The following is a 10,602-nucleotide window of genomic DNA, read 5'->3' as shown; positions in this document are numbered from 1 at the left end:
ATGCATGGGCAAATCTTTAATTAAACATCTTAAAACGTAATTAAAAAAATCTGATATTTTGTGTATGAAATCTTTGTAATGTTTATTGATAATCTGCAAAATTTCGTGAAGATACACATACATTATAAAAATGACTGCTCTCATGGTTATGAGCTGGGTGGATTCCACCCAGACCATAGTCAAAGAGTTAACATGAAAATCACTTTGAACTCAGAGCAGTCAATACTTTGACTCCACATATTCATGGAGAAATTTTTTAGTGAAAATAATTCATTAAAAATTGCAACTTTTTTTTTGTCTATAAATGGCTCTTGATGCTTACTGAAAGCTTGCAAAATTTCATGACTCTACACAAAACATTAAAAGTTATAGTATGGAAACTATAAAGGTCATACTGAGTTCAACTTTTAGGTCAAATCAACCAAGGCCATCATGAGAGAGTTAATACAGAAAAGGGGGGAGGGTTGAGCTGAAAAAAATCTTTTAATTTTTTTTGGTTGTTGTTGAATTGACAAGATTCTAGGTGTAATTTCTTACCTTTTTTTAAATTACTGACAATCAGAGATCAGACTAATTAATGAAGACACTCATCAGTTGTTACAGAGCAAAATTCATACCTGTTCTGGTAAAATATCCTGTACACAAGAGTTGACAAATGTAGAACTTGTAGAATTCTTAGATAACCCATTTGCACCAGCATCATATGCTCCCCTGAAAGAAACATATCTGTAATCAATACTTAAGTATATGACAATTATTTTAACTTTTGCAAGATCATTACAGACTCTCAAAACAGTAAAACAAATGTAAATGTTCATATAACCTGATGTAGTTCTATAGAAAAAAAATTTATACCAATATTTCAACAAAATCAACCATATTCTTAATTATTTTTTAATCAAATGAATTTAGCACTACAGAAAAACAACCATGTCTCAATATTTCATAAAAATCAACCATATTCTTATTTCAATTTTTAATCAACCATCAAGTAAGCAATTATTTTAAGAACTGAATATGAGAAGAAAATATTTTTATTTTACTTTTATAAATACTGGTAATTAAAATAGTCTGTGTGTGTAAACTGTTCACATCAAGTTTGGAATTTTGGAACGAGCTTGACAAATTATTGATAACTATTATTAAATTCCTCAGAAATCAATCACATAGCAAGATTCATCTGTTTACACCAATCTAAATTTTTGACTATCTAAAAAAAAGATAACATCATTTGATTCAGGAACATTTTTACGTAGTCTTTTTTTCTATTCTTTTGAAAACAAATCTTATTGAACTGCCATTTAATAATTAAACAGAATTAAATTTAATAGATAAAAACCTGGCTAACAAACTATTTTTTATTAGCATTTTCATGATATACTTACACCTTACAATAATTTTTTGAAAAAGAATCTTGACTGGCTTTTTTTCTTTCACTTTTTGCCGACATGTCACTATTTGACACATTGAGCACAGCAGTTTCAAACTTCAGAGTAGAACCTGAAATCAAAATAGACATTTCAGTAAAAATAAATATATACTGATCAATCTAATACTTTAGGACATCCAAAAATTATACATCACACACACACACACACCAAAGTTCAATCAGTAAAAATAACAAAACTTTTTTCTTCTTCTGAGTAGTGTTTCTTCCTCTCTCAGACAACTAAACTAAGAATTTTGTAATAGTGACTACACACAAAACTGCAATAGTTCATTCTTCAAGTTTTCATGAATTAGGCATTCTGCCTATACCAATCCACTTACTCAATCTACCTACATACTTCAAGAGAATTATACACACACAGCTCAACTAAATTAACTATATATATATATACACACATTTACAAAGAAAAAGAGAGAGTGATTAACTAAATATTACCATGTCATTTAAACTTTTTAATAGATTCGGAATTTCACTTTTAGGATTGAAACTAATATAAAATAAAATCATGTACCAATTTTCCCAGAACCTTCATGTGACATGTTGTGCATGTATAAGAACTTGCATAAACTCTACTTTCACATTATAATTTACATGTCTTAGTTGCAGTCATCGTGAAAACCAGCATATTGCCCAGTTGTATGTAGATGGGTGGTAATGTATTTCATGGGTAACTACCTTCTTGTAATTCATTATTTCTTGAAATGTAAAATCCAGATCCATTATACCTATCTTAGAAATACTGATAGCCAGAATACACACACACTAAGAAGGAGGTGGGCAATAGGAAGAGTTAATATTATAGAAAATATATATATATTACAACAATGGAAGGCAACCTAGATCACACTAAAGATGCACTCAGGCAGAATTGGAATTAAACGGAGCACCAGAAATAATCAAAGAACTGGAAAATGAGTGCTGGGAAACAGCCTTGTATAAAGACTGAGTTAAACCTCTTGCAACGGGTAGGTTAAAGTACGCATTTCATGAACTTTTATAGTTACATTAAAAATTTAATTAAACTACTTTGTTTTTGATGTACAGGAATAAATTTGGCATCAAAACATAGTTAATAAATCAAATTTCAATATTACTGAAGTTTTAAGTTCTTAATTTTATAAAATATTTTTAGAAAATCCTCTATCTCCTTTAGTATGAGAATTAGGACATTCGATCTCCAGATCTTCCCCTTTCCTATTTATTTATCCCCCTTACTCTGAAGTACAGAATGTAAATTACTCATTATAATATAGATATTACCAAGGCAAAGTATAATGTTTATATCTATCAATCTTATTTGTTTATTGTAGTCATAAAATGGAAATCAGACACACTTGCTCCACCCTCTTTTTTTACGAATGGCCAATAATTATTTCTGATGAGTTATACTAAATCATTTATAACCAATAGAAAAGCAATGTTCTAACCCATCAAAGGACATATAATGCTATATTGTTTTCAGTAAGTAATATTGTCAATTTTGTCTTCAGTTTGAAAGTTTATCTCAAGGTGTTCAGGTCAAGCAGCAAAGGGAATTAATTTAAGCCCCTTTTGTCTTAGCTAGAAAGCCAGTTAAATTATTATAGTAATAGGACATTGGTTACTTTGTGCATGTTATTATTTTGTATCCTAGGTGCATCATTCAAGTAAATAATTTTGGGGGTTGGGTGGTTCAAAAATACCTGGGTTGCCTTTATACCTCATATATATATATACATGGGCCCAGGGAATAAATAAGCAGTTAAAAGAGAATAAATAACCTGATATATATTCCATATGTATTGAAGAATAACCACAGATGGCAAATAAATTTCTGAAGCTGAAAAGACAGCAATGTGATGTCAATAAAATTTAAACCTTTAAGTTATCCTCTAATGGGTACATAGACTGGGAAATCAAAAACATGTGACCTGAAAATCACTAATAAGGTGTTCAGATACATCACAATAAATAAGACAGATTAGCTACACAAGACAATTTGTCAGCATGGATGGAACAAGATCCATGGAATGAAATTTTATGTAAAACATAAATAACCTTTTTCACGTCACCTGCAATGTAGCGATGAACATCCCTTCTTCCAAATTATAATTTGTGTCCATCAGGGTAAATAATACAATTAGTGAAAAAAGTGTTTATCTCCACTCACAGCCCAAGTTTTTCAAAGGAAGGTTCTGTCAGGATACGAGTAGAGAGCCTTCTCAGAAAAAATGCACAAGAAACATCAAGGACATAAATGTCTGACCTTCTCCTACCTGGGGCTAACAACAGAAAAGAGTATACATAACTTCAATGAAAAATAAAAGCATAAGCAATTTGCTAAAGGTTCAAAAGCAAACTTCATAAGATAAGATCCAAGTCCAATTAAGCAATGAATTTTGAAAAAAAAAAATCAGTATAAAGTGGAGAAAGATTCCTTCTGTGGCATATATAGCTACTCTATAGTCTGCAATAGAAATAATAGCTAAGCTATGAACAGGAAATGAGAATGTGAAAAATGAGGCAATTTGTTGTGGGGTTGGAGAAAGATGTGAAAAATAATTTCTAAGGCACCAAATCATGATTACAGCAAAGCAAGATTAGTAGATATTCAGGGATGAACACTGCCAAGACTCAAGCAACAGAAGAAAGAATTTGGCTTTTCTAATAAAGAACTGCATAACAATCACTTGTGAAGCTCTATATGACTCTCGCTGTTGATGAATGTATGGGGTTGACACGGAAGGTATCTTGAAAGAAGTAAAAAGACACTTGAGGCAGAAAATATAGTAGGAAAAACCCATGGTTGAGCCAACCAGAGTGGAGCAATGCAGAGAACCTGACATTCCACGTAACTGTACTTGATCAATATCCAAGGAAGGAGACAAAGAGGATGGTAGGCATAAAGAAAAGATTTTCCTGTGACTGACTTAAAGCATCCACTGCTAGAAACGTGGAGTCTGGAACTGGAGACTAGCAAAGAGGAAGATGGTTGTCTCTTGTTACAAAGGAATTGATCATAAGACAACCTAGCTGTTGGCACAGCTGAGAGGTACAAGGTCCACTCTGAAGGGAGAAGCTAAAATCTCTGGAAATAGAACCTGCCAGAATGTACATAATACCTCACACATAACAGGCTTAGAGATGGGTATGATGTGACTGGAGCCACAGATGAAGAGACAACACAGCAATACAAATGATTGTTCATATATACTCCACCAGTACCACTAAATTGTCTGAGTAAACTAAATCACCTTGATGATGTAGCAAGGATAGGAAATCTTGACAAGCCCACTGAAATGGCCAATGTTCCAAAAGTCTGATGTGAGGTACTGACCTCTGAAGAGACACAAAACTTTAAAGCTGGTGTTTCTCCAAGACAGCACTCCACTTTTGAGAGAAGTATCTGTAAAGAGGTGCAGAACTGGATGAAGTGGAAGAAAAGGGAATTCTGCAGTAGTAAACTCTCAACTGAGCCAAAATTATCTGAAATTATGAATCTAATGTAAGATGACACTGAGATGAAAGATCTCATTAAAGGTGCCTTATGTGAGCAAGACCCAAGGGAATTGCCTCATTAAAAAAAAAAAAGCAATTTCCACAAAGCACACAGGACATCTTTGACTGATGCAAAAGAAGACAGAAGCATACATAAAGACTCCATGGATTGCAAAGCCATAAAAGACAGAAGAAGAATTCCTTGAAATGTGTTAATCAAAAATTGCAGATGCACTAAGTACTGAGTTGGTGAAAAGCAAGACTTGAACTCATGGATAACTCAACTCATGTAAGAAGATAAGAGGTGGTGAACTGAAAGCCAGTCAATGATTGAAGAGATGATTGAGCAAGAATAAGCTAATCATTTATGTAATTATGAAAATCAATATTGAATACATCTAGAAGACCAGCAAGGATTCTGACTACATGTGTGAAGACATAATTAGTTGAAGTAAAACCAAAAGGAAGTGCCATGAAGTGATAAATCTTTCCTCTATGATAAAAGTGAAGAAATGTTGGATGAATTGAAATGTGTAGATAAGTATTTTTGATATTCACTTTCTTCATATATAGATGAGAGAGCTTCTGTAAAATCCTCAGGTTTGGCAACTGGAAAAGTGTAGTATCTGCATAACGGATGAGAGAGGGAAGATATATTTCTTGTTATAGGTTATTTAATAGAGTACTAGAACGAGAAAAAATGAGCAGCTTTATAGGTGTAATGTAAATTGCATTCTGTTCAAGTTGAAGATCTGTTTGGGTTTAGGTTGTTGGTTATAAGGGAAGGCTTTCAGCAGAAATGTGTTACAGACAACCACACGAAATTGATGCAATTAATGAGAAACTCTACACCTACAGCTGCTAATGAGGTGATAATCATGGGGAAATTTAACTTAAGGAAAATAGACTGGGAAATGTTGAAGTCAAATCATAAGGGAGACAGGTTTTTTAGAAACTGTTCCAGATGGGTTTTTTTTCACCAATTGGTCAGGGAACCTTTTAGGAACAATGTTTTTTTAGAAATTTAGAAAAAGGATAATATGGGATAGGAAGAATAAAATAAAAATGTTTCCTTATTGTTAAAATGGCATTATCTGATGATGCCACATTTTTACAATGATGAAACATTTTTATTTGATATCTTTTTTTTCTATCCATTTTAGCTGTTTTTGGAATTTTAAAAATATTGTAGCATGTGGAATACATCCAACAACTATATCTGTAATGCTTTTTTGAGATCTACTATTAATGTCTCATATAGAAATGGTTGATAAGAGTAGAGATGGGTAACATCGAGGTGCAAGTGATCACTTCTCAATTAAGTTTGATGTTTTGGAGATTGGGAGTAATGAGATTTTTGGTTCCAAATTTAAAATAATAATAATAAAAAAATTGAAGGAATGAGACAAGAGTTATTTGTCATGAATTTGGCAACTGAAATAACTGTAGATATTGATCAAGATAGGCATGTTCTTTATAGAATAAAAAAGGTGATTGCAAGTGAAAAACCGAGGGTATGAAGGATAAAAGAAAAGAAAAGCATTATAAATATAAGGAGTTTAAACTGATGCAACGATGAGAGATATGGAGGATTAGAAAACATCAAGAGTTGGTCAAATGGGAAATTAAGAAATCAAAAAACAACATGAAAAATTTAAATTAAAAATGTAAAAATTACCAGTTAGGATTTCTTCAAAGATATTAAGGGTATGCAAATATCTGATGATTATGAGACGGCTGGGTTAATAAAATCTACTTTTTCTTCAATTTATACTAATAAAGATTCAAGCAATGTTCCTCATCCTGAATAGTCACTAGACTGATAAAGAAGATCATTAATTCTTATCTTAAGAAAAAAACTAGAAAGTTAAAGAATGATAAAGCTCCTGGGAGAGAGAATATTTAACAAAGGGTTTGAAGGAGGTTAATGATTTGATATATAAGCTAATTGCTGCTATTTTTCCAAGTCCTTGAAAAATGAGCAGGTGCCAAAAGATTGGAAGTTAGTAAGGAATTTGATAAACCTGTTCTAACAATTATAGCACCATTAGTCTTACATCAGTTATAGAAAAAGTTTTAGAAATTCTAATAAAAGATGTTTTCTAAAGTCATTTAACAAAGTTTAAATTATTTTTGGATAGCCAGAATGGTTTCACTGGAGAATAATCTTGCCTTACTAATCTTTTGACATTCTTTGAAGAAGCTAATACTTGTAGATAAGAGTATAGGTGTGGATTTGGTGTATCTTGATTTACAGAAAGTAGTTGACAAGGTGCCACATAACATATAAAAGGCTTGTTTAAAAGTTATATCTCTGTAGGTGTAGGGGATAGGTTGGCTCATTGAATAGAAAACTGGCTAGATGAAAGCAGGTTATTATAAATGGAGTTCAGTCAAACTGGATTAATGTCATAAATGGTGTACCTCAGGCATCAGTGTTAGGACCTTTGCTATTTTTCATTTACACCAATGACACAGATAAAGGAACGGTCAATAAAATTATTTAAACTTGTTGATGATACTGAAATTTTGAGTGTTGCTGGCTGTGAGGAGGATGCTACTGCTTTACAAAAGGATTTCAGTTATTTGCCGAGTTGGGTGAATAAAAGGCAGATGGCTTTTAATAATAATAAATTCAAGGTAATCATGTGGGATATCACAATCTGAATTACCACTCTGATGGGAATAACCTTAACAGTGGTATGGAAGAAATAGATCTTGGTGTTCTGGTTCATTAGATCCTTAAGCTGTCTAAGCAATGTATTGTTACTTGTGGCAAGCAAATAGGATTTTAGGTTGTATGTACAGAAATATTGAATACAAGTCCAAAGATGTTACAACATCACTGTATAGGTCAATAGTTAGGCCACATTTAGAGTACATAGGCTCCTTATCCTAGAAAGGACATTGACTTGTTGGAGAGGGTTCCAAAGTTATCATTTTCATAAACTGAAAATGCATTTTCAAACATATTTGACATCTGAAATATGCTCTCGACAAGGTTAAACTGAACTAGATAGTAGTTTTACAGTACAAAGATCTAAATCTTTATTGGTCAATTCCCATATTCAACCAATATTTTTTTTAATTTCTTTCTTTAAATAAAATAATGATTTCAAATGCTTATTATACAATACTATGAAACAATTTTTCTTTACAATCACTAAATTACTTCTATTTTTGATAACTAAGTCTTAAAAATTTAAACATTTACTAAATTACACATCTCAATAGCTTACAAACCTGAAAAATCATTGGCATTTTTCAGATTATCTTCTGTTTTTTGTTCACCTTTTTTTCCATTAATGTCTCTTTTGCTTGTTTCAATTACGAGTGTTTCAGCCATTTTGTCTGTGGAATCTTGAGAGTCAGTGGAATCTTTTTTCTGTTGCTTTTCTAGCCATCTGGTGATTTCCAAGTTTTTTGATGATAATGCTAATTTTTTTTCCCTTGGAATTTTCTCTTCCTGATGCGGATATTCTACTTTGTTAAAAGACAAACAGCTTGTTTGTAACAAGAAGCATATACTATCAAAGGATCCATAAATGTATCAACTACTTCAAATACTTTTGTTATTGGTTTGGTTATCATAATCTGATTGTAGTGAAACAACCAATAATGATAACACTTCTAACATTACTTGAAATTTGTTGTTAAATTGAACATTTTCCTTACCTAAAAATGCATTTCCAATAGATACACACTTTACACACACTTAAAATTATCTTTCCTATGCATCTGCCTTAGAGATTTGCACACCACTAGCCTTTAAGCAATTCCCACCTAATCTCATTACATTTCTTGTGAGTTGCATTACTACACAATGACATTATTATGCAGCAAAAACTCTCCACCAATAGGAGGGCAACACTCCTCTTTGTGCACTAACTCCCTCTATGCTTTTGCACTCAGAAATCTTTATTCTTTGACGAGGCAAGGAATACTAAGGTGCATTGGAAATGGGGGGAAGGGTTAGAATGTGAGTGAAGATGTGAATATCTGTCAGAAATACATTTTCAGGTAAGGAAAATGTTAACGTCCAGGATGATACACAGTTCTGCACAGTTAAGCTAGGATCCTAAGTTGAAGTGTTGGAGAGGCTGGTGCAAAGATCTACCTAGGCGAGTTCCCTTCAGAAAGTGCCAGAAGGAAAGCCATAGTGTGTGACACCCAATGGCAGGGGCTCCATAAGGACACATCTGTGGGAGTTGTCTCTCATTTGTTCTAGGGTATATTCATTGCCTGGGAAAAAGAGAGGAAGAGGCATGTGAAGAGGGTGAGGAGGTCTATGGATAAAAAAGAACTAGAACAAAGTGGAGAGAAATGGTGAGGAAAACACTTAATCCACTATTGAACAGCCAGGTAAAAATGGATGATAGATGGCTGACAATAGGTAGCAATGGATAGGTAGCCATTATTAACATACATAAGTGTCAAATATACATGCCAGGATACATATACTGTTTAAATAAAAATAAAATGCTATCTAAAAGTTTACCAAGAGAAAACTAGTTAATTATTTGTCAATGCTGTAAAAATAATCTAAATTATAAACTTATACAAAACAAACTTTTATTTGATTATAAAAACTTATTGTGTGTTAAAGTATACATAAAATATTAACTATTAAAACTGTTTATGTATAATAATGTTCTTTTTTGTATTTAGTATTTCAAAAATCTAGCAGAGTTTAGATCAAAATTTAAATTTGAAAGAGAGTAGACTAATTTAATATACAATACCAAAGAAATATTTCTAACACCATCTATCTCCATAATATTACAGTGAAATGACTTGCAAGGAAACTGAGATTGAATACGAAAATAAATAATTACCATATTCCTGTAAAATGTTCAACTTGTATGCTCATCTTCAATATCTATGCATGTTATGCTAATTAAAGTAACCAACTAAAAAATTAAAACACCAATCTAATTCTTAAAGTAGACAATCTGTTTTCTTTGGTCATTTTTACAAACATGTTGGCCATACTATAATTCTGCTTGTCAGTATGCATTATAAGCATGCACAGTAAAAATTTTACCCAAATAAAAAACATGCAGACACATTATGCACTGGACAATAACCAGCCAACCTGTAGCAGAGAGCTGAAAAGCTGAGTTAAAAAGTCACTACAACTGCTCTATGAATGAAGGAATAACAACTAAAGGCACATCTAAATCTACTTTACTAACCATTTTCTATAACTACATTAAAAGCTTAAAGTTAGGTCTTAGAATAGCATTATAAGTACATTTATTGATAGTATTAAGTACAGTAAAGTTTAGTCCTATGTAAACTAAAGTAAAAAATTTACACAGGTTACAGTATTAATTTATTTCTTTATCGAACTTAGGCCTCACATCAGTTAAGGTTTAATAAAGTATGGCCTATGTACAAGTGGACTTACACATTTTGGTGTCTACAATTACAACTCATTTGTATTATTCTAGAAACCTTGTATCTAAAGAAGTACTTTTGCAATAAAAGATACTAATTTGACCACAAATGTTTTGTGGGTCTCTGCTAGTCTGTAGTATTACAGTTACTCAATACAAGCATGTTAAATCAATAAATTTAAACAAGATGTATTGAATATCAAATACACACACCTGTTGGTTAGAAATATACCATCACAAAGGGGTACAGTGGATTTGATAACTTCTCTCTTTTGG

At 32.1% G+C, this 10,602-nt stretch overlaps 1 protein-coding gene across 1 annotated transcript in view; it reads right to left on the bottom strand.

Annotated features, from left to right (window-relative positions):
- LOC106466919 overlaps nt 1-10,602 on the bottom strand; it is a 114,689-nt gene that overhangs the window by 86,330 nt on the left and 17,757 nt on the right. The window contains exons 6-8 of the mRNA XM_022394999.1: nt 8,171-8,407; nt 1,386-1,500; nt 618-711 (exon numbers count right to left, since the gene is read on the bottom strand). Of these exons, the coding sequence (XP_022250707.1) occupies nt 618-711; nt 1,386-1,500; nt 8,171-8,407 (446 nt within the window). The remainder of the gene's footprint in view (nt 1-617; nt 712-1,385; nt 1,501-8,170; nt 8,408-10,602) is intronic.

The sequence above is a fragment of the Limulus polyphemus genome, unplaced genomic scaffold (assembly GCF_000517525.1).
Source record: "Limulus polyphemus unplaced genomic scaffold, Limulus_polyphemus-2.1.2 Scaffold2424, whole genome shotgun sequence".
Taxonomy (NCBI): domain Eukaryota; kingdom Metazoa; phylum Arthropoda; class Merostomata; order Xiphosura; family Limulidae; genus Limulus; species Limulus polyphemus.
Note: the sequence above shows the minus strand (reverse complement) of the source record. Positions and strands in the feature narration are given on the sequence as shown.